The sequence below is a fragment of the Hemitrygon akajei genome, chromosome 11, assembly GCF_048418815.1.
Source record: "Hemitrygon akajei chromosome 11, sHemAka1.3, whole genome shotgun sequence".
NCBI lineage: Eukaryota > Metazoa > Chordata > Chondrichthyes > Myliobatiformes > Dasyatidae > Hemitrygon > Hemitrygon akajei.
This window is the reverse complement of record NC_133134.1, coordinates 4560517-4586066: the sequence shown is the minus strand read 5'-3', so window position 1 is coordinate 4586066 and position 25550 is coordinate 4560517. Positions and strand designations below refer to the sequence as shown.

Here is a 25550-nt window from a genome sequence, read left to right as displayed (position 1 = left end):
TTGTCTAGAGATCTGAGTGTTTTTGTAAGTATTCTTTGAATCTTTGATGCAAGAAGTAATGCTAACCTTAATACATCACAATAATTTTAAGTAATACATTTTCCCTAATTTCCTTTTAGCCAAATGATGAATGATGGCACAAATGTAGGTAATGTTAGCACATTACCAACAGCAGCACCTTCCACTAGTGGCATCCGAAAGCCATGGCACGAACATGTAACTCAAGATCTGCGCAATCACCTGGTTCATAAACTGTAAGTGTTTATCATCTGATCAAAAAAAGTTTCTCACCTCTAGAGATGGAAGTTTGATATTAGATGTACAAATAGCTAACATTGTTCCAGCAGAGACTATTACAAGTTGATTTGGCTGAGGATTATTGAAACTGAATTAGATACATGAACTGACTTCAGCTTGAGAATATCTTACATGAAAGATATAAATTAAACTATGTGCAAGATGGTGCTCAGAGCAAGGATCACCAGAAGAATTATCTGATTATGAAATTCTTGTTACATCAGTGGATGTATGCAAGTAGTGTTTGAGTTTCCTATTTATGAATTTATTGTGGGAGTTTTCTTTGATAGTGCTCCTGTTCAGTGTCTTGAGATGCTTTTGCTATGTTAAAGCATTTTAGTATCTTCCTAGAGAAGATACTGTGACCCTCTCTTCTCTTGTGTTGACAAAGAAATGCAGGAGGATTCTCTCTGATATCAAAGTTTATTGTCATTCAACCACACACATGTATACAATTACGAAACATCGTTTCTCTGGGGCCAAGGTACAAAACATAGTACAAATGGTCACACACAGCATGTATTGTTACGATTTAGCACATACAGTCACAATATAATGTTAGCACAAGTCCCGGGGGTGGCATGGCCTGATGGTTAGTGGATTGACATAAAGTCTGAGGTGAATGTTTATGTAAGACAGTATAGTGTTACGATGAAAAGTGCCCAATGCAGGATGAGAGTGCGTCTGTGAGTTGAGGAATGGGGGTGGAGGGAAGCAGGGGTTCAGACGAGTGTTAAGAAGCCAAACAGCTTGGGGGAAGAAGCCTAGCGGTTCTGGTTCTTGTGTTGTGTTACCTTCTGCCCAATGGCAGGAGGTCAGAAGAGTTTGTGGGAAGGATAGGAAGGGTTTTTGACAGTGCTATTCTATCCGGTGCTGATACCTTGAGTACATGGTCAAAGTTGTTTGTCTGGTGATTATCTCATTACTATTCATTACATTGAAACAGTGACAACGCATTTGCAAAGTATAAATGCAAGGAGGGATTCAGCAGGTCAATCAGCATCTGCTAAGGAATAGAATTGTCAACATTTCGGGTCAAATGACTGCATCAGGATCTTCGTGATATAGATTTTGACATGGAACATCACAGATGTTGCCCAACCCACTGAGTTCTTCCAGCAGATAGTTGGTTGCACCAGATTCCAGTGTCTGCAGTCCCTTGTGTCTGCATAAATGTGACTTCTGTTTCTCAGTTCTTAGGTTGCTGGAAGCTAGGTATTCATCAGTCCTTTTCATTCCTCTGCATAGCTGCTGCCTGACTTGCTGAGTTCCTCCAGCGTTTGTGTGTATTATTCTGGATTTCCAGCATCTGCAAAATCTCTTGTGTTTGTGAATATTCATCTGCCTATTTCCTTCCTCCCGGCAGAGTGCAAGCCATATTTCCAACCCCTGACCCAGCAGCACTAAAGGATCGTCGCATGGAAAACCTTGTGGCGTACGCTCGGAAAGTGGAAGGAGATATGTATGAATCTGCAAACAGTCGGGTAAGGGGTCTCTTTTGCCACAATTCCCATCGATCCAAATTGTATTCAGTCATGTTAAATGATACATTTTACAGTGCCTATAAAAGGTGTTTCCCCCCCCCACCACCACCTTAGAAGTTTTCAAGCTTTTGTTTTACAACATTGAATCACAGTGGATTTAATTGACATTTGCTTTCGACCGGGAGCTGTTGGCGCTATACCTGGCGATCCGGCATTTCAGGTACTTCTTAGAAGGCAGGCCATTCGCCACGTTCACGGACCACAGACCGTTGACCTTCGCGTTCACGAAGGTGTCCAATCCCTTGTCGGCTCACCAGCAGCAACATCTGTCCTACATCTCTGAGTACACGACGGACATCCTGCATGTCTCGGGGAAGGACAACGTTGTGGCGGACGCACTCTCCAGACCAGCTGTCCAGGCCCTGTCCCTGGGGCGGAGGCGCAGCAGGCAGACGACGAGATGCCTAGCTACAGGACTGCAGTCTCGGGTTTGCAGCTGCAGGACTTTCTCGTAGGCCCAGGTGATAGGACTCTCCTGTGCGACGTGGCTACTGGCCAACCTCGCCCCATCGTCCCGGCAGCCTGGAGGCGGCGGGTTTTCGACTCCATACACGGTTTGGCGCACCCATCTATCAGGACAACCGTCCGGCTGGTCTCCAGCAAGTTCGCGTGGCACAGACTTCGCAAGCAGGTCAGTGAATGGGCCAGAACGTGCGCGCAGTGCCAAACAGCCAAGGAGTGCAGCGGCACACTAAAGCCCCGCAGCAGCAGTTTGAACCCACCCGCCAGAGGTTCGACCACATTCATGTGGATATCGTGGGCCCCTATCAGTGTCCCGAGGAGTGCGGTACCTCCTAACGATGGTAGACCGGTTCACAAGGTGGCCAGAGGCGGTCCCGCTCACCAACACATCTGCCGATTCCTGCGCCCGAGCACTGATCGCAACCTGGGTAGCACACTTCGGGGTACCGGCCCACATTACCTCCGACAGGGGCCCCCAGTTCACCTCCAGCCTGTGGTCGGCTGTGGCTAGCCTGTTGGGAATGCAGCTGCACCACACAGTTGCCTACCACCCACAGTCGAATGGACTGGTGGAACGCTTCCACCGTCACTTGAAGTCGGCTCTCATGGCCCGCCTAAGAGGACCTAACTGGGTGGACGAGCTTCCCTGGGTCCTGTTTGGAATTCGTACAGCGCCCAAAGAGGATCTGCACGCCTCGTCGGCCGAGTTGGTGTATGGCGTGCCCCTGGCCATCCCAGGAGAGTTCATACCAGCCCCAAGGGGGCAAGAGGAAGAACCCGCAGCAGTCCTGGACAGGCTACGCGAAAGGCTCGGCAACCTGGCCCCCGTACCAACTTCACAGCACGGATGGACCCCGACCCATGTACCCAAAGACCTGCAAAACTGTACCTTTGTGTTTGTACGAAGGGGCAGACACCGGGCGCCGCTACAGCGGCCGTACGAGGGGCCGTTCAAGGTGACCAACAACAACAGGTCCACGTACGTTCTGGACATTGGGGGGAAAGAGGAGGTTTTCACAGTGGACCGACTCAAACCAGCCCATGTGGACTTGGCACAGCCGGTCGAGGTTCAGGCACCACGGCGCAGAGGCAGACCTCCCAAACAGAGGCTGATCCAGACTGTGGACATTGGGGGGTGTATCACCGGTTCTGGGGGGGGTGGTTATGTGGCGACCCACTTTCTGTGCAGGCGAACTGGCTCACAAATAGCCAGCGCACAGGGAGAGACTTTGGTAATGCACCTCCGACGTCATTTCCACCCGGAGAGGGTGAGCGCTAGGGATTTAAATGCCAGCACCTTGAAGTTTGAATAAACTAGTCTCGAAACGACTTACTGACTGCGTGTCGTTATTTCAGCGCTGTGTGTAGCACATCGCTACAGTAGCTCACTTTGTAGATATCTGTTTTCATTTTGACACAAAGAGTCTTCTTCTTTTATCAGTGTCAAAAAAGCCAAATTAAATCCACTGTGATTCAATGTTGTAAAATGATAAAATGTGAAATCTTCCAAATGGATTTAATTCATGATTTCAGATAATGAATTAGCTTCTCCCCATTTATACCTCCTTTGGACCAATTTTTTTTTTGTAAGTTATCCTGTTATCACTTTGTTTTCTGCGACTTGATCCCCAATGTGATGTTTAATATCTCCTGTATTCCATATCCTTATAGATCCTCCCTCTTGTTCCTTCCTCATCTTCCCTCTTTTTTCTCTGATATTTTATAACCTTAACTTCTATCTTATTATAAAATGATCAAAAAGACAAAAATATTAACAAAACTAGATGATGAGAAGCTGACATGAAACTTACAGAGGTCAGGCAACATTTGTAGAGGTCGAAGTTGAGTTTATTGTCGAATGCACAAGTACATGTATGCACAGGTGCAGTGGAACACTTGCAGCAGCATTCACAAGAAAGGAGCAAAGTTGGCTTGTCTTTTGCACAATGGTTATTTTGTCGGTCTTTGTGCGTAGCTTTTTTATTGATTCTATTGTACTTCTTTGTTCTGCTGCGAATACCTCATGAAGATGAATCTCGGTAGGGTATGGTGACAAATACGTACTTTGTTATAAAATTTACTTTGACTTGGACACTTCACAGGTTTCTTTTTGTACTTCATACAAATTAAAAGTAATATTATTAAAAGTGGCAGTATGGTTCTGAGCAAGGTTTAATCAATGCGATTTATGAATTGGACTCTAGTTCATGTTATGATGTGTTTCTGGATTCTGGTCACTCCTTTTTGTCCTGACGAAGGGTCTCGGCCCAAAACGTTGACAGCGCTTCTCCCTATAGATGCTGCCTGGCCTGCTGCATTCCACCAGCATTTTGTCTGTGTTGCTTGAATTTCCAGCATCTGCAGAATTCCTCGTGTTTACACTCCTTTTTGTTGCTGTTTTGGACAATTTTGAATCAGGGTGGCCTGCAGGTCACAAACACTGAACTGAACTGAAATATGCCCGGACCCTTTAAATTTTGTGTTTTATATTATGTGTTTCTTTTTTGTTTGTTTTTTTTTGCACATGGAGGCACAGTTAATGTTTTTCTTTAAACAGGTTCCATGGTGTTTCTTTATTTTGTGTCTGTCTGTGGAGAAGGGTTTGGATGGAAGCTGTTCACTGGAGCAGTTATAATGAGAGATCTCCCATATGAACTAGTAATCTTTTCTATTGCCTAATTCACTGTGCATTGCTACGCTTTCCTTAACTAATTTAGTTGAATGGTGGCTAATGTTGGAAGTTTGGAAGGATTGACCCCATCAGACCAAGTGTACCAATATAACAGAGAGCATTACAGCACAGAACAGGCCCTTCAGCCCACTCCAAGATCTCTAACCTTTCCTTCTCACATAGCCCTCCATTTTTCTATCATCTGTGTGCCTACTTAAGAGTTTCTTAAACATCCCTAATGTATCTGCCTCTACCACCATCCTTGGCAGGGTTCCACACAACCACCATTCTGTTAAAAAAATAAACTCTGACATTCTCCCCTTCACTTTCATCCAATCTCCTTCAAATTATGCCTCCTTGTATTATCCAGTTGCACCTTGAGAAAAAAAACACTATCCACTTCATCGATGCTTCTTAACATCTTGTACACTTTTATCACGTTACCTCTAATCCTGTTTCACTCCAAAGAGAAAACCCTAGGAGCATGAGATTTACTTCCTTTTCAAATAATAGGACCGAAAAAGTATCATCTCTCCCATGTCATTGTTTCCTCGGCTGCCAGTAAGACGGTGGCGCGCTTGGTCAAAGCAGACTCTCCAGGTTCAATAAAAGGTGCAGACGTTTTTCTTGAGATACACAGTCCCTGATGGACACTGGTACTATGAAAAGCTTCAAGCCCTATTCATTAGTTCATTCATGTGACCAATGGCAGGGGAGCTGCGTGGCCTCAAATGTCACCTGTTACAGTCACCGAAGCAAGCACCAAAGACGATGATGGGAGGGAACAGAGGCGTGGTGGGTGTGCTGGCCCCTTGCAGGCTGGCTCTCCCATTGGTTTTGGTGTTCACACCCTTGAAGACAAAACTGGATTACCTTCATTGGCAGCAGACGTTAATTTCTCTCCTTTTATTTCCATTAGGATGAATACTATCACTTACTAGCAGAGAAGATTTACAAGATTCAGAAAGAGCTAGAGGAGAAAAGACGGTCTCGACTTCAGAAGCAGCAGCAAGGAATATTGCCAAACCAGGGTGCCTTGACAGGGCCGGGTGGGCAACCACCCGGTATGTCACAGTCACCAAGTATGGCTCAGGTCCAGCCTGTCCGGCCCCCCAGTAAGTATGTCTCCAGCAATGTTAATGTTTCACCAATAAGGAGCCTGCCTATTCACTGAACAAGGCCTTCAAAGCTTGCATACCTGCCTTTGGCTTAATGATAGCACTCTTACATTGAAACATACAGTTAATGCATGGTTTGCATCAGTGTCAGGTTTAGTATCACTGGCATATATTGTGAAATCTGTTGTTTTTTTGGCAGCAGTACATAAAAATAATTCTATACATTACAATAAAATAGATATAAAGTAAGTAGTGCAAAAAGAGAGCAAAAAAAGGTAAAGGAACGTGAGGTAGTGTTCATGGATTCTTTGCCATTCAGATATCTGATGGCAGAGGGGAAGAAGCTGTTCCTGAAAAAATAAGTATGTCTCTTCAGGCTGCTGTACCTCCTGCTTGATGGTAGCAATGACATGAGGGCATGACCCTTGGGGATGGGTGTCCTTAATGATTGGTGCTCCCTTCTTGAGGCATTGCCTTTCAAAGGTGTTCTCGATGTTGGGGGCTGAGTTTGCAACTTTCTGCAGCTTTTATCCATCCTGTGCAGTGAGCCGTGCATACAACCTGTTAACCTGTGATGCAACCAGTTAAAATATCCTCCTTGGTGCATCTATAGAAATTTGCAAGTTTTGGTGACATGTCAAGTCTTCTCAAACTCCTAAAGAAATATAGCCATTGTCATGCTTTCTTTGTAATTGCATCAGTATCTTGGGCCCAGGGTAGATCTTCAGAGATGTTGCACAGGAACTTGAAACTGCTCATCCTTTCTACTGCTGATCCCTCTGAGGACTGGTGTGTGTTCCCTCGACTTCTCTTTCCTAAAGTCCTTGATCTTACTGATGTTGAGTGCAAGGTTGCTGTTGTGACACCACTCAACCACCTGATTTATCTTGCTGCTTCCTGTACATCTTTTCTTCACCATCTAAAATTCTGCTAACAATAGATGCCCAAAGATGTCTTGGGGCAGCCTGCAAATGTTGTCATGCTTGCAGAGCCAACATAGCATGCCTACAACTCACTAACACATACACCTTTGTAATGTGGGAGGAAACCCACATGATCACAAGGAGAATGAACAAACTCCTTACAGACAGTAGCAGGAATTGAGCCCTGATTGCTGGCACTATAAAACTTTACGATATCTGCTATACAACCATGCTGCCTGCAGTCTTTTGCCTCTCAGTCTAAAGATGGTGGTTTCACTTCACTATTACATTGGCAGTTTAGTACTGAACTGAAAGGCTGTTGCTTCATCAGAGGTGTAAGACTGCAAGCAGCCTGTCCTCTCGATATTCAAACACACAGCAGAAGAGTTGTCCTGAAGACCTGACCTATAATTATAATGTTATCGTTTACATACAAGCAAAGTAATGTTTTTAGGGAATGTGGCTTTGGATATGAGGAATTCTGACAAATATATTTTTTGTTTTAGATGGACCCTTGTCTATGCCAAATGTGCCAAATCAGATCATAAATCGCATGCCTGGATCTCAAGGCAAGTATTTTTTAATTGTATTATCTGTTAAGTAATTAATAGCATATCCAATCATCTAGTAATGTCAATGAATAGACCACAGTGTTGCATTCAAGATAATTTGAAAGCTGACATTGTGTTTCAAAGTGTCTGCAGTACCTGTTTTGCCGGCCTATATCACACTTGTTTTTGCCATTACTTCTGGAAAAAGATTATATATTTCATTGATGATTGGTTTTCAGTGATCTACCTTGGAGAGTGCACTTTAAGGAAAGAACTGGTATATTAGATTTGGAAGAGGGCAGCAGAGAAAGAAGGGATTATGATGTTTCATATTCTGAGTTGAACAATTTGCTGAATCTCTGACGGGTACAAAATTTAAGTAGCCACTGAAAAGTTATTAGTTGTATATTTATTAAAGTCATTAAATTATCAATAGGGCAAGGTTGAATAGGTTGGGACCTTATTCCTGGAGCATAGGAGAATGAGGGAAGATTTGATAGAGGTGTACAAAATTTATGAGAGATATAGCTAGTGTAAATGCAAGCAGACTTTTCTCAATGAGGTTGGGTGAGATTGGAACTAGAGGACATGGGTTAAGAAAGAATGGTGAAAAGTTTAAGGGTAACTTATGGGGGGAGCTTCTTCACTCAGAGGTTGAGAGAGTGGAACAAGCTGCCAACAGAAGTGGTGAATTCGGGTTTGATTTCAATATTAAGAGAAACTTGGATAGGTACATGGGTATGAGGGTTATGAAGGGCTGTGGTCTAGGTGCAGGTTGATGGGAGTAGGCATTTTAATAGTTTGGCTTGGACTAGATGGGCTGAAGGGCCTGCTGTGCTGTACTATTAAGTTACTATATGACTAGTGCAATTAAATTGCTACCAGTTCCTGAGAAGATATGGAACATTAAATTTAATTTTCTTTTACATTGCATTTTAAGATTTTGCAGATCTTATGAAGTTAGAGAGCTTGTTGTAAGTTGGTACCTGGTTAGTATTCATTGGCCTGAACTTCTCAAAGATCAATCCTTAATTGTACTCCTTCCCTTTTTCTTAGCTGTGTGTTTGTGATTAATTGTGGTGGGCGGAGGGATGATTTAAATGGAGGATGAGAATTTTAAATTTGGGGTGTAAGAGGCAACATAAAGTTCAAAGCTGTAAGTAAATCTATTATCAAAGCACATCTATGTCACCATATACAACTTTGAAATTCATTTTCTTGTGGGCCTTCACATTAGAACAAAGAAATACAATAGAATCATTGGGAAAACTACACACAAAGACTGACAAATTGTGGCAATACAAAAAGAAACTGATTAATAATGAATAAATAAATAAATATTACAAAAAAAAAACACGAGTTGTAGAGTCCTTGAAAGTGAATACATAGGTTGTGTTCAATGATCAGGTCGGTGTTGAGCTGAGTGAAGTTATCCACACTACTTCAGGAGCCTGATGGTTGAAAGGATGGAACTGTTCCTGAACCCAGTGGTGTGGGACCTAAAGCTCCTGTAGCTTCTTCCCGATGGTGACAGTGAGAAGAGAATATGACCTTAAGATCAAGTATGATGGGTAGATGATAGTGAATAACAGGAGCAGAGCTTTATAAGGGGCAGGTGATTCTAGCAGTAGCAACGCCATGAAAGTTGCAATTTATGACTCCATTGCAATGTACAGACAAGTGGATTTAAGTCTAATGGCTTGTAGAAAGAAGCTGTCCCATGGCCTGTTGGTCATGGCTTTAATGCTGTGGTAGCTTTTGCCAGACAGAAGTAACTGAAACAGTTTTTGGTTGGGGTGACTGGTGTCCCTGACCATCTTCCAGGCCTTCTTTCTGCATCTGCTGCTATAAATGACCTTAATAGTGGGATGTTCATATCCGCATATGCGCCGGGTTGTCCATACCACTCTCTGCAGTGCCCAGTAATCATGGATGGTGCAGTTCCCGTACCAGGCAATGACACAGAGAGTCAATATGCTCTCAATGGTGCCCCTATAGAAAGTCTTGAGGATTTGGGGGCCAATGCCGAACTTCTTCAGTTGCCTGAGTTGGAAGAAAGACTGTTGTGCTTTTTTTGCCACAAAGCCAGTATGTACACTCCAGATGGGATCATCGGTGATATGTATACTGAAGACCTTGAAACAACTGCAGCCCCATTGATATTGATCGGGGTGAGCCTGTCTTCGTTCCACCTGCAATCCACAATCAGCTCTTCTGATTTTTGGACATTGAGGGAGAGGTTGTTATCCTGGCACCACTGTGTCAGGGTGTCAACCTCTCCTCTGTAGGCTGACTCATCACCGCTAGAAGTAAGGCTGATCAAAGTCGTGTCATCTACGAATTTGATCAGCAGATTGGAGCAGGGTGTGGCAGTACAGTTGTAGGTGTAAAGGGAGTAGAGAAGGGGACTCGTACACATCCGGGAGGGGGCACCTGTGTTGAGGGGCAGAGGTGAGGGAGCCCATCCTTACCACCTGTCAGCAATCCAACAGGAAGTCTAGCATCCAGCTGCACAGGGCGGGGTGCAGGCCGAGGTCTCTGAGCTCCAAGCTCCTGTTCGTCTCCGGAGGTGAAGGCTTTTACCTTTGCGCTGAGAGCAACACACATTGAACTGAGGCTTATGGGCCGATTTTTGGGGAACAATGTCCTCAGTGCACTTCCGAATTAAATTTGTGACCACCTCCATGTATTTGGAGATGTTCTCAGCTCAAAGTTAACCATATAACCATATAACAATCACAGCACGGAAACAGGCCATTCCGGCCCTCCTAGTCCGTGCCGAACTCTTAATCTCACCTAGTCCCACCTACCCGCACTCAGCCCATAACCCTCCACTCCTTTCCTATCCATATACCTATCCAATTTTACCTTAAATGACACAACTGAACTGGCCTCTACTACTTCTACAGGAAGCTCATTCCACACAGCTATCACTCTCTGAGTAAAGAAATACCCCCTCGTGTTTCCCTTAAACTTTTGCCCCCTAACTCTCAAATCATGTCCTCTCGTTTGAATCTCCCCTACTCTCAATGGAAACAGCCTATTCACGTCAACTCTATCTATCCCTCTCAACATTTTAAATACCTCGATCAAATCCCCCCTCAACCTTCTACGCTCCAATGAATAGAGACCTAACTTGTTCAACCTTTCTCTGTAACTTAAGTGCTGAAACCCAGGTAACATCCTAGTAAATCGTCTCTGCACTCTCTCTAATTTATTGATATCTTTCCTATAATTCGGTGACCAGAACTGTACAAACTGTACACAAAGTTATTGAATATTATCAGAAAAAAACATTAAAGAGGCCATTTAGACCACTTTATCAATGTTGTCAAGAAAGAGCAACATAGCATAATGCAGTTTAGTGCTTGATGTGTCGTCCTGTGGGTCATGGCTCCTAACACACTCATGAGTTACTGTTTTCTGATCTGTGACACCAACTGATCAGTCATTGAAACATAGAAAATCTACAGCACAATACAGGCCCTTCGACCCACAAGGCTATGCTGAACATGTACTTATTTTAGAAATTACTTAGGATTACCCTCTATTTTTCTAAGCTCCATTTACCAATCCAGGAGTCTCTTAAAGGTAGAGGAGTCAAGGGATATGGGGAGAAGGCAGGAACAGGGTACTGATTGTGGATGATCAACCATGATCACATTGAATGGTGGTGCTGGCTCAAAGAGCCGAATGGCCTATTCCTGCACTTATTTTCTATTGTCTCTTAAAAGACCCTATCATATCCGTCTCCACCACTGTCGCCGGCAGCCCATTCCACGCACTCACCACTCTGCATTAAATAAACTAACCCCTGACATCTCCTCTGTTACTATTTCCATGCATCTTAAAGCTGTGCCCTCTCGTGTTAGCCATTTCAGCCCTGGGAAAAATCCTCTGACTATCCACACGATCAGTACCTCTCATCATCTTATACTCCTCTATCAGGTCACCTCTCAACCTCCGTCGCTCCAAGGAGAAAAGGCCGAGTTCACTCAACCTATTCTCATAAGGCATGCTCCCCAATCCAGGCAACATCCTTGTAAATCTTCTCTGCACCCTCTCTACAGTTTCCACAACCTTCCTGTAGTGAGGTGACCAGAATTGAGCACAGTACTCCAAGTGGGGTCTGACCAGGGTACTATATAGCTGCAACATTAACACGTACAACATCTGACCACGTTTGACCACAGCATCTGCAGTATACTTTGTGTTTAGCAGTAACATTATCTCTCCACTGTTAAACACAATCCTACGGTTGATGAAGGCCAATGCACCATATGCCTTCTTAATCACAGAGTTGACGTGTGCAGCAGCTTTGAGTGTACGATGGACTCGGACACCAAGATCCCTCTTGTTCCTCCACACTGCCAAGAGTCTTACCTTTAATACTATATTCTGCCATCATATTTGACCTATCAAATGAACCACCTCACACTTATCTGGGTTGAACTCCATCTGCCACTTCTCAGCCCAGTTTTGCATCCTACCAATGTACAGCTGAAACCTCTGACAGCTCTCCACAATATCCACAACACCCCCCAACTTTTGTGTCATCAGCAAGCTTAATAACCCATCCCTCCGCTTCCTCATCCAGGACATTTAAAAAAAAAAATCACAAAGAGAAGGGGTCCCAGAAAAGATCCCTGAGGTACACTACTGATCACCGACCTCCTTGCAGAATATGACCTGTCTACAACCACTCTCCTTAGGTGAGCAAGCCAATTCTGGATCCACAAAGCAAGGTCCCCTTGATCCCATACCTCCTTACTTTCTCAATAAGCCTTGCATGGGGTACCTTATCAAATGCCTTGCTGAAATCCACATTCACTACACCTACTGCTCTACCTTAATCAATGGGCTTGGTCACATCCTCAAAAAGCTCAATCAGGCTTATAAGGCATGACCTGCCTTTGACGAAGCCATGCTGACTACTCCTAATCATATTATGCCTCTCCAAATGTTCATAAATCCTGCCTCTCAGGATCTCTCCATCAATTTACCAACCACTGAAGTAAGACTCACTGGTCTATAATTTCCTGGGCTATCTCTACTCCCTTTCTTGAACAAGGGAACAGCATTTGCTACCCTCCAATCCTCCAGAACCTCTCCCGTCCCCATTGATGATGCAAAGATCATTGCCAGAGGCTCAGCAATCTTCCCTCCCCTCCCACGGTAGCCTGGGGTACATCTCATCTGGTCCCAGAGACTTATCCAACTTGATGCTTTCCAAAAGCTCCAGCGTGACCTCTTTCTTAATGTCTATATGCTCAAGCTTTTCAAATCACTCTAAGTCATTCCTACAATCACCAAGATCCTTTTCCATAGTGAATACTGAAGCAAATTATTCATTAAGTACCTCTGCTATCTCCTCTGGTTCCACACACTTTTCCACTGTCACAATTGATTGGTCCTATTCTCTCATGTCTTATCCTCTTGCTCTTCATATACTTATAGAATGCCTTGGGGTTTTCTTTAATCCTGCACCCCAAGGCCTTCTCATGGCCCCTTCTGACTCTCCTAATTTCATTCTTAAGCTCCTTCCTGTTAGCCTTATAATCTTCTAGATCTCTATCATTACCTTTGTTTTGAACCTTTCATAAGCTTTTCTTTTCTTCTTGACTAGATTTTCAACAACCTTTGTACACCCTCCTTTCCCTGTCTCATTGGACGTACCTATGCAAAATGCCACGCAAATATCCCCTAAACATTTGTCACATTTCTGCCGTACATTTCCCTAAGAACACCTGTTCCCAATTAACACACACAAAATGCTGGTGGAACACAGCAGGCCAGGCAGCATCTATAGGAAGAAGCACAGTCGACGTTTCGGGCCGAGACCCTTCGTCAGGACTAACTAACCAAAACATCCATTGCCATGCTACTCTTTGCCTGGCTGATACTGAAACCTAGCAGTGGGAAAATGAATTAAATTTGTTCAGTTCCATTCCAGCTAACGAGGAAGATGCATGTCTCTTTCAGGGATGAACCAGTTTGGCCCCATATCTTTGGGGAATGTTCAAATGCCACAGGGACCCATGGGACCACGTGCAACTCCTCCCATGAACCATAATGTACAGATGAGCAACATGGGATCTATTCCAACGGTAATTATGTTTCTGTTCAGCTATTCCATACCTAATGAGGTTGGAGAATTTATTAATGAGGGAAAGTCTGTCTTTGAATTAATTGAAATTTGCTTTATGTGTGTCACTTTTACAAGGCATGTGGCTTAGTATAAAAAATACCCAAGTTTAGGGAATTTAAAAATGGACAGAATAATTAAGATTCCTGGCTTTGTTAAAAAGAAAAGGGTATTGTCTTCCAACTTTGCATCCACTGCATGCTCTGGTTCACTCCAGGACACATAGCCAACATTTGTTCAATGCTTTTGGCATTGATATCCCTGTTTTTATAACGTGCTGACATTGCTGACCCAGTCACTGTCCTTGCAGAATTCCAGTTATAGTCTTGAAAAGTTTATTCTCTGCGCTACCAGTGTTCCATGTCTGTAGCGTCTACCTTCTATAAGATGTTCTACAGCAATTTGCCAAGCCACCTTCAGACTCTGGGCCTGTACTTGCTGGAGTTTTCAAGAATAAGGGGGGGTATCTCATTGAAACCTATTAAATATTAACTAGGTACAGTGGATGTGGATAGGATGGTTCCTATAGTAGAGGAATCTAGGATCAGCCAGCACAGCTTCAGAATAGGGCAAAGTATATTTAGAACAGAAATGAGGAGGAACTTCTTACGCCAGAGGTTAGTGAATCGGTGGAATTTATTGCCAGAGATGGCTGAGGGGGTGTGCAAATCATTGGGTATATTTAAAGCGAAGTTTGATAGGTTCTTGATTAGTTTTGGTGTCAAGTAATAATAAATCAGACATGATTATATGAATAGATGGGCCGAATAGCTTAATTCTATTCCAATGTCTTATGGACTGTATCTCCCAAACATGCAATCTCAAGCACTCAGAGCACTGTGACAGCAGAAACATGGGGATACAAACTAAAGTGGTTCAGCGAGGCAGCTGTAAACCACTGGACAATAAATACTGGCTTTACCAGTGACCTCCATGTCCTGCGAATAAAAATTGATCGGACTCCACACTTAAATTTACCATGAGAAAGCAGAAATACCTGTATCCTTAGAGGAGTTTTTAATATTGAAAAATGATGTGCAGATGGATGTAACACATTTTCTGCACCAGAAACGGCCTGTGATGAGTAAGTAGTTTTTCAGTCTTCACAGAGAGACAGCTGCGGAGGCCAAGTCACAGGGTTAAAGGGAATAATAAATCAGCCATGATAGAATGGCAGAAGAGGCCCAATGGGCCAAATGGCATTATTCTGCTCCAATGCCTTATGGTCTTTTAGGTGGTATAAGTTAAGGAATAGATATTGCAAAATAACAGAATATATTCCTGATGAACTATTTACCGATTCCCCTTATTTTTCTTACTTAGTTTCTCTGCTTCCTTCCCCCCCATTCTTTCCTACTTCAGCCCGTTTAAGACCTTTCTTCATTCTTGTATCAGAAAGTCTAAATACTTCAGTGGTATTCTGACCAGTTTTCAGTCAAAAAACCATCACAAACCTTGGCTGAGGTTTGATAATTGTACCTCCCTTTCTCAATATCTTACATTGACGGTTGAAAACTTTGATTCTACTATGACTGGAATTATCCATCAGCTTCTCTAGTTTTTGTTTACCTAATAAAAATAATAATGTTATTTTTATTAGGTAAACATTTCAACAAAGTACATGTGAAAGGAGTTACCACTGAGTTCTATCCTATACCATTTCAAGTGGAGTGGACCATAATGTTTTACCACCTTAAAGGAATTTTATAAATACAAATCAAAAACAAAATACTATAGTTGATACTACGTCTGAAGTAAAAACACATTTCAGAAGTACTCAGCATGTCAGACAGCCCAAGAGAAAATGGAGGTACACAAGATTGCAGATGGAATCTCTGAAGCAACACACAAAATGCTGGAGGAACTCGACAGGTCAGGTAGCATCCGTGAAGAGAAATGGACAGTTAATGAAAAAGGCGTATATGACGAAGAAACTCTTATTGGGCTTCCAGCCAGGTACAGGTAGCAATTATAACCAACATTTCAATAACAAACTGTGCCAGAGTTTGTCATCAATATGTCAGTTATAATTGATACTTGTACCTGGCTGGAAGTCCAGGAAGAGTTTACTGGACAGCTAATGTTTGAAGTTAATTCCTTACCATCTGTTGCTCCACCCCTTGTCTCTTTATACTGGGTGTTTCCCTTCTATCTTTCAGTACAGATGAAGGAATGCAACTGTCTGTTTCCCTCTGCAGATGCTGCCAGACTCACTGAGTTCCTCCAGCATCTTGTTTGTAGCACATGAGGGAAACCAATAACATCTCAGGTCAGTGAGTGTTCACCTGAATTCCTGAACATGAGCTTGTTTCCTGATCCTGGGTGATACCTGACCTGCTGAGCATTTCCGGTGTTTCTGTTTTCAACCTGTACCAATGCAGTCCTGAACTAGAGTTCACTCTTTTAAAAATAAGAGTTCACCTGTTTAAGACAGAGATCATGTAATATTTTTTCTGAAGATCGTACCTCCTCAAAGGCAGAGTTAGAAGAGTCTTTGAATATTTTTAAGCCTGAGGTTGATAGATTCTTGCTAAGGAACGGGGTAAACAGAAATGAAATTATAGTCAAATCAGCTATGATATCATTAAATGGCGAAACAATCCCAAAGATTGAATGACTCATCCCTGCTCCTTATTGATGTGATCATATATAAAGTTACGTAAATGTCTTTTTTATTTCTAATATTTATTTTAACACTTCAATTTTCTCAGATGGGCATGTCACCCACTCGACTATCAAACCCTCAAGGTCTGCTGGGAGTGCATGCCAACAACATTGGTCAGCCTTCCCCCCAGAACCAATTTCTGAATCAGAACCAGTTCCCTTCAGCTTCTGGTGGAATGAATGTGAATAATGTGGGCATAGCGCAGCCCACAAACCAACCTGGAATGAATCAGGTAATTGCTTCAAATGCACTTGTTCATTAAGTTCCTAGGCAGAAGGATAGTTCTGCACAGACCAGAAATGATGAAAGACCTGTTACTGTGCTGTAGTGCTGTATGACTCCATGGCTCTAAAAGATGGTGTAATGTAATCTGCTTATGTTGTCTTGTCATAACATTATCTGTGCATTACTTTTGAAGCTGTCTTACTGGGTCAGGTGTCTTGGCTGTAATCATAGTTTAATGTAAGATAAAGAAGCAGAGTTTTCAAATGGTGGGAAAAGTGGTACAAATGGTATTTACATTTGTTGTAAAATGGTGTTTGTTCAGTACAAATTACTCATTTAAATTTGCCTTGTGTTCCGGTATCCTTTATGGTTTATATCTCCAGTTGAATGTTACATTCATTTTCTTCAGAGATCAGTAGAAGTGTTGATAAATGGTTACATACTTCAGCTCATTCTTCAGCACTTCTTTACTCTATATTTTTAAAGCCTCTTCCATTTCATTCAATATATCAAATAATAAACTGTTGCTCAACTGTTATGTTAATTGTAGCAGACCTAAGTAGTAATAAATTAGTAAGAAATCTTTTTGGATTCTTTTTCTTGGAGCAGGCACAGGCACCTGGAACTACCCTGGCTTTGAACAATACTGTAAACATGATTGGGTTATCCGGTGCTCCGATGCACTGCCCACCTGTCTCTCAGCCAACTCTCCGCCAAACCCCCTCACCTGCCTCCATCTCTGCCTCTGTCGTCGCTACTGCTGCTGGGAGTATGCCGTCTATCCAGCATCCGGCCCCGTCTGGCATCACTTCTCCACAACCAGCAACTTCCCAGTCTCAGGCCTCTACTCCAGCATCCTCTTCAGGTCAGACCTCAACACCGACAGCAACACCAGCACGGAGTACAACCCCAAATCAGACGCCACCTCGAACGCAGACTCCGACGCAACCTCCAACTCCAGTACAATCACAACAGTCAGTAACCACACCACAACCAATGCAACAGTCATCTGGACCACCTCAGCCTGCCACCCCTGTAAGTAGTCTAGTGTAAAACACACAAAAAAAACTATAAATCTGAAATAAAAGCAAAATGCTGGAAGCACTCAGCTGGTCAGACAACATCTGTGGTCATCTGGAGTATTGCACACAGTTCCGGTTGCCACGTTATAGGGATGATGTTGTGGCTTTGGAGAGGGTGCAGAAGAGGTTTACTGGGATGTTGCCGGATTAGAGGATGTGCTACACGAGAGGCTGGGTAAAGTTGGGTTGTTTTCTGGAGTGGCGAAGGCTGATGGGAGATCTAATAGAGGTTTATAAGATTATGAGAGGCATCATTATTTTCCCAGGGTTAAAATGTCAAATACCAGAGGACATGCATTTAAGGTGAAAGAGGATAATTTCAAAGGAAATGTGAAAGGCAAGAGAAAGTGATGGGTGCTTGGAATGTGCTGCCTGGGATGGTGGTAGAGGCAGAAATATTAGACTTTTAAGAAGCATTTAGATAAAGACACATGAATGTGAGGAAACTGGAAGGATATGGACATTGTGTAGGCATTGTATTTTTTATTTAGTTCAGCACAACATTGTGGGCCAAAGGGCCTGTTCCTGTGTGGGACTGTTCATTGCTCTGTTATGTTCCAGGTCAAAGATCCTTCATCAGAAGTAAATTCTAAGTGTTTACAGTAGTTTTTATTTCCTTATATTGAAAATAGTTGGTTTGAATGATTACAGTCTGAGTATCTCGTAGTATCAGAAAATCTTTTCTCTTTTTCAAGTTCAAGTGCAATTATCATTCAGCCTATGGATGCAGACAGGAATACCTATGAATGCAGTCATAAGGAACAGTGTCCCTCTGGGGCCAAGGTGTCAACAGTCACACAGCCACAGCACATATCAGATAGCATTCATTTAATTTTCATCATTGGTTTCATAAAGTTAATAACTCTTTCTCTTAGAAACTTAAATACAAAATGGAATGTAGACAAGTTTGGAATTTTGTGCATTAAATCCCTGAAATTTTCAGTATTATTTACTGGTGAAGTTCATGAAAGCTCATTCATTGCTTTTTGTCTGAGCTGTAAGAAGTTAAAATTTTCTTATCTAATCTTAGGAGTGTTTCAAAGAAAAGTCTGAACTCCCAAACAAAGATGATATCTAGCCCAGAGCAAAAGGCTTTTTGTTTTTGCTGTGGGGTACAGGCTGTCCATGTGAAATGGTATTGAGCAACTTGAACTGATTTCCTTGTGGGCTCACTTTGTTCAACACTAAAGTCTCAATGAGAGTGTTTAGGTGGGGCAGATTGGTCATACAGCTGCACTTCTAAAGTGTTTTTCTGAACAAATTGTTAGTATCTTCCACTTAATTTGAAGAGAGGCATGTCAGAAAGGCAAAGTCATGGTAATCATTGGGGGTTTTAACATGAAAGTGGATTGGGAAAATCAGGCCAGTACTGGACTACAAGTCAGAGATTTGTAGAATGTCTAAGGGATGGCTTTTTAGATTAGCTTCTTGTTGAGCCCACTAGGAGATCGGTTGTGCTGGGATTGGGTGTTGTGCAATGATCCGGAGGTGATAAGAGAGCTTAAGGTTAAGGAACCATTAGGGAACAGTGATCACAATATGATCGAGTTAACTTTGAAATTTGAGAAAGAGAAACTAAATTCCAATGTGGCAGTATTTCAGTGGAATAAAGGAAATTACAGTGGCATGAGAGGGGGACTGTCCAAAGTTGACTGGAAAGGGACACAAGCAGGAAGGGCAGCAAGCAGCAATGGCTGGAGTTTCTGCAAAAAATGAGAGAAGTGCAAGACAAGTATATTCCAAATAAGAAGAAATTTTTGAATGGAAGAAGGACACCACCATGGCTGACAAGTGAAGTCAGAGCCAAAGTAAAAGCAAAAGAGAGGGCATACAAGGAAGCCAAAGCTAGTGGGAAGATAGAGGATTGGGAAGCTCTTAAAAACTTGCAGAAAGAAACTAAGAAGGTCATTAGGAAGGAATTATGAAAAGAAGCTGGCGACATATCAAAGAAGATGCTGAAAGCTTTTTTAAGTATACGAAGAGTAAAAGAGTTGAGGGTAGATATAGGACCAATAGAAAATAACGCTGGAGATATTATAATGAGAGACGCAGAGGTGGCAGAGGAACTGAATGCGTATTTTGTATTAGTCTTCACAGTGGAAGACATCTGATTACGTATTTTGCATGGTGAAGACGTCTGCAGTATACCGGACATTCAAGAGCGTCAGGGAAGTAAAGTTTGTGCAGCAAAAACTACGACTGAGAAGGTGCTCAGGAAGCTTAACGATCTGAGGGTGGATAAATCTCCTGGACCTGATGGAATGCACCCTTGGGTTCTGAAGGAAGTAGCTGGAAAGGTTGTGGAGGCATTAACAATGATCTTTCAAGAATCGGTAGATTCTGGCATTGTACCGGATGACTGAGAAACTGCAAATGTTACTCCACTGTTTAAGAAGGTGGGAGGCAGCAGAAAGGCCTGTTAGCCTGGCATCAGTGGTTGGGAAGTTGTTGGAATCAATTGTTAAGGATGAGATTACGGAGTACCTGGAGGCACATGACAAGATAAGCCAAAGCTAGCATGGTCTCCTGAAAGGAAAATCCTGTCTGGCAAACCTATTGCAATTTTATGAGGAAATTACAAGCAGGGTAGACAAAGGAGATGCAGTAGACATGGTGTACTTGGATTTTCAGAAGGCCTTTGACAAGGTGCTGCACATGAGGCAGGTTTGCAAGATAAGAGCCTGTGGAATTACAGGGAAGTTACTAGCATGGGTGGAGCATTGGCTGATCAACAGAAAACAGTGTGGGAATAAAGGGATCCTATTCTGGCTGGCTGCCAATTACCAGTGGAATTCCACGGGGTTAGTGCTGGGACCACTGCTTTTTACAATGTATGTCAATGATTTGGACAATGGGCTTAATGGATTTGTGGCTAAATTTGCCAATGATACAAAGGTAGTTGGAGGAGCGGGTAGTGTTGTGGAAACAGAGAGCCTGCAGAGAGACTTGGATACAGTGGCATGCAAAAGTTTGGGCACCCTGCATGATCAGTACTTAGTAACACCCTCTTTGGCAAGTATCACAGCTTGTATGCGCTTTCTGTCGCCAGCTAAGAGTCTTTCACTTCTTGTTTAGGGGATTTTTGCCCATTCTTCATTGCAAAAGGCTTCTAGTTCTGTGAGATTCTTGGGCAGTCTTGTATGTACTGCTCTTTTGAGGTCTATCCACAGATTTTCAATGATGTTTAGGTCGGGACAGTGAGGGCCATTGCAAAACCTTCAGCTTGAGCCTCTTGAGGTAGTCAATTGTGGATTTTGAGGTGTGTTTAGGATCATTAACCTGTTGTAGAAGCCATCCTCTTTTCATCTTCAGCTTTTTTACAGACGGTGTGATATTTGCTTCCAGAATTTGCAGGTATTTAATTGATTTCATTCTTCCCTCTACCAGTGAAATGTTCCCATGCCACTGGCTGCAATACAAGCCCAAAGCATGATCGATCCACCCTGTGCTTAACAGTTGGAGAGGTGTTCTTTTCATGAAATTCTGCACCCTTTTTTCTCCAAACATACCTTTGCTCATTGCGGCCAAAAAGTATTCTAACTTCATTAAGCATCCATCCTGACGAAGGATCTCAGCCCAAAACGTTGACTGCTTATTTCCACGGATGCTGCCTGACCTGCTGAGTCCCTCCAACTTGTTTGTAATTCAGCTGTCGAGCCAATGGTGTTATTTTGCAACCTAGGCACCAATTTAGTTTATGGTTAAATATGTGCTATAATTACAAAACTACTAGTATGCTATGAGCTGTGATCTAGATGGTTGTCATTACCTTTTGCACCCTACATTTGACAATGGTAGGTTCTTCACTCACTATTTTTGTCATTACACCATGCGGCTTTACTGAAATATTTTCACTTTTCTAAATGTTAAAGCTCTCACAGTCTGCAGCAAGCACAGATGGTAGAGCAGCTACGCCAGCTTCTGTGGCGAGTACAGACACAAACTCACAGCAGCTTGTACCTGAAGCTCCATTGTCTGAAACCAAGCCAGAGGTCAAAATGGAAGAAATGGATTCAGAGCCAGCGGAAGCCCAGGCAGAAGTGAAAACAGAGGTACGAGCACCAGCAAGTAGCACAGATACTTCAATTATTATAGTAAATGTAATTTTAGTGATGGGATTGTGTATCTTTGCAACTACTCCTGGTAGGTAAATCACCAGATCTGGATGGGCTGCATCCTAAGTGACTGAGGGAAATAATGGTTGAAATTAAACATTTTAGGAACAGCTTCTTCCCCTCCACCAACAGATTTCTGAACAGACTATGAACCCATGAGGACTACCTCACGTTTTGCTCTTTTTGTGCTTATTTATCTCTTATTGTAATGTATAGTACTTTTTATATAATGCTACCACAAAACAACAAATTTCACGATATGTGACAGTGATAATGAGCCTGATTCTGATTCTAAAACTGCGAGATAGGTTTTTTTTTTGTCATATGTACATCAAAATGTTCTTGGAACTGTGTCATTTCCATCAACGACCAACACGGTCTGAGAATGTGCTGGGGGCAGCCCACAAGTGTCACCATGCTTCCGGTGCCAACATAGCATGTCCAGTAGTGGAACTAGGCCATAAATTTCCTCTTTCTTGCACAGTGGAGTGATGCTAGGTACAGATTCAAATTAGTTTATTATCTGTACCAGGGTACAGTGAAATTCTTTGTTCAAGTTAAGCTTAGAGTACTGGAGGGCTGTAAAGACAGCACCCCTGCTCATAAGAGTTTGTCATGATAAACCCAGCAATGACAGATAGTGGTGTTAGGGAGATTTTTCAGGTAAATAGGAATAATTTTAGGGATGGAGAGTTTGACTGGTAGAGCGGGCTGGGTCATTGAAGGATTGGGGTGCATTATGACACTTAAACATTAGCAGTGAAAAGCTGATGGAAATGATAATCAGGGGCACATTAATAGGTATTTAGACAAAATGTGAATCCTACAGGAAAGCCTGTATGGAGTTGTTAAAGACAGATTATACTTGGTTGAGAGTATTGATAATGTAAAAGGATTTGATGTATTCCTCTACCGTAGATGTTTGTCAGCAAATTGGTGACAGCATAAACACAAAATTGTCTTGGAATAAGAAACCACACAGAGCTGATGTTAACTCAAGCTGAGCAAGTGATGTGATGTTGCATGGGGTCATACCGATTTCTCTGAATTTCTTGATATGTTGGATCTTAGAATCAGTTTTATTAGCACTGTCTTATATAAGTGTTATATTGTGACAGCTGTGCAAAGAGATTAAGTGGTTATAAATTACATCATCCATAAATAGTGCAGAAAGAAGAATAACAAAATGGTGTTCATGGTGCAAGGGAAGAATTTGTTCCTTAATCATTGAGTGTGGGTCTTTGGTTCCTGTACCACCTCCCTAACAGGAAAAGTGTTTGCCCCAGAGGATGAGGATCCTTAGTGCTTGTTGAGGCACTCCCTCTTGAAGATGTCCTCAGTGGTGGGGAGGGTTGTGTCTGTGATAGAGCTGGCTGAGTCTGCAGCCCTCAGCAGCCTCTTGCGATCTTATGCACTGGCCCGTGATACAACCGATCAGAATGCACTCCACCATACATCTATAGAAATCTGCAGGAGTGTAAGGTGACTGACCAAATCTCCTCAAACGTAGCTGCTGGTGTGCCTTCCTCATGATTGTATCAGTGTGCTGGGCCCAGGACAGAATCTTTGAGATGTTGAAGCTGCTCACCCTTTCCACTGCTGATCCCTCAATGAGGACTGGTGTACGTTCTCTCAACTTCCCCGTCCTGAAGTCCACAATCAATTCCTTAGTCTTAATTAATTTGGTTGCGAGGTTGTCGTTGTCATGAACACTCAACCAACCTATCTGTCTCACTCCTGTCACTATCTGAGATTTTACCAACAACAGTGGTGTCATCTGAACATTTATTTATTTATACAGCGCTGAACAGGCGTTTCCAGCCCAACAAGCCATGCCACCCAGCACCCCGCCTATTGGAGGCTTTCTGTTGATCAGGATCGACCGTGGATGTTGCATCCTAACTGTCCTCGTGATACACAAGCCAGGGCAGTACAATATAGAGAGCAATCTGTTGCCCATATAGCAGGCTGTCCCCTCTCCATGTATCTGTTAAATCCAAAGGAACAGCAGATACCCATATAGTTTGGCACCAGAGGTGTAGCATGAATTGCCAGTCAGCGTTAATCTCAAAGTAGGACTGCCTTAGGGACCCCAGCTCCAGATTTTTCCTCAGCATTTACTCCTGGGGCCTTCCCCTTGAGTCTGTATAGCCGCAAGGCAGTGGAGGTTAGAGTTTCCTTCTAGATGAGAAGCTAACCACATCTCCCCGAATTGACTGGTTTTAAAGCGCCAGTAACCTGCCTTTGCCCCTTCTGTCAGTAGAAATGGTTCTGTGGGGCTCAGTAGCTAAACCAAATGTGAAGGCCAGGAGCTGGACTTGGTTGTCAGATGTTATTTGAGACTTAATAGCTTGTGGGAGCTTACCCCATTACCACCTCCACCTAACAACCTTAAAGAACCAACCCACCTACTTAACCATATTTTAATCACAGGACAATTTTATAATGACCAATTAACCTACTATCGAGTACAGCTTTCGACTGGACGGAAACTGGAACACCTGGAAGAAACCCAGCACTTATGGGAAGAACGTACAAACTGCTTACAGAGGACACCATAATTGAACTCCAAACTCCTAACCCCAAGCTACAGTAGCGTCATGCTAACCCCTACGCTACTGTTGCATCCTATATAGGCGATATAGATGATTTTGGTGCACAGGGCACCTTTTCTAATGAAGCAAATGATACATGTGGTAAAAAGAGAGAAGGTTTGTGACAGACCTCTCAATTTAACATAGAGAAATGTGAGATGGTGCATTTAGCAAGGATGAATGGATTAAGATTTTTAATTTTTTTATCTGTCTGCAGAATGACGAGGTGTCTTCATGTTCTCAGTTGAAGGCAGAGAGTAATGAGAGCATTGATAACAAGCAGGAACCCATGGAGGAGGAGGAGGAGGAAGAAAAATCAGAAATTAAAACTGATTCCAAAGAGGAGGAGGAGGCTGGTGCCAATGCATCTTCTCAATCATCAACATCACCACCACAGTCACGTCGAAAGTGTAGGTGTTTCATAGTAAACAAAATTAACAAATGCCTTCTGCCTCCAGGATGCTACATGATAGGTGCTTAGTGCTGTGCAGTGGGTCCATTGCTGCTTTAAACATGATCTCCATCAGCAATGCCAGGCCTGAAGTCACTACCCTGCGAGAACACTGTGTACAAAGGCCTGTCTTCTGCTAACTCTGGATTGGTGAAGGCAGCACCAGCAAGCAGGAAGGTCGCAGACTGTTGAAGACGGGGAAGCTGAGAGAAGCATGGTTTGTGTTTATGGGTGGGCAGGAATGATTGGACATTAAGGGAAGGGAAACACAGGGAATGCGTGAGATTGACTTTGAGGAGCACATCAAGAAGGGAAGCGATTGGTAGTCGGGGCTCATATAGAAAATTGCAGCACAGTTCAGGACCTTTGGCCTGCAGCATTTTGCCAACTTTTAATGTACGCCAAGATTAATCCTACCCTTCCCACTTACATAGTCCTCCATTTTTTTTTGTTATCATCCATGTGCCTTTCTTAAGAGTCTCTTAAATGTCCCTAATATAAATATCGCCACTCCCACCACTCTCTGTGTTTAAAAAAAACCTACCTCTGACATCCCCCCTTTTACTTTCCTCCAAACACCTTAAAATATGCCATCTCATGTTAACCATTTCCTCCCTGGGGAAAAGTCTCTATCTATCCACTCGATCTATAGTATGTCTCTTTTCTTCTTGTACACCTCTATCAATTTATCTCTCATCCTCCCTCAC

The 25550-nt window shown here is 42.9% G+C and overlaps 1 protein-coding gene across 3 annotated transcripts in view; it reads left to right on the top strand.

The window, feature by feature from the left end:
* crebbpb (CREB binding protein b) overlaps positions 1-25550 on the top strand; it is a 161525-nt gene that overhangs the window by 61463 nt on the left and 74512 nt on the right. For 2 of the 3 annotated variants that reach the window (XM_073060086.1, XM_073060083.1), the window contains exons 8-16: positions 120-254; positions 1664-1781; positions 5894-6089; positions 7522-7584; positions 13549-13673; positions 16423-16608; positions 17208-17636; positions 21556-21735; positions 24610-24802. In XM_073060086.1, coding sequence (XP_072916187.1) covers positions 120-254; positions 1664-1781; positions 5894-6089; positions 7522-7584; positions 13549-13673; positions 16423-16608; positions 17208-17636; positions 21556-21735; positions 24610-24802 — 1625 coding nt within the window. The remainder of the gene's footprint in view (positions 1-119; positions 255-1663; positions 1782-5893; positions 6090-7521; positions 7585-13548; positions 13674-16422; positions 16609-17207; positions 17637-21555; positions 21736-24609; positions 24803-25550) is intronic. The other variant, XM_073060085.1, reaches the window with a different exon arrangement.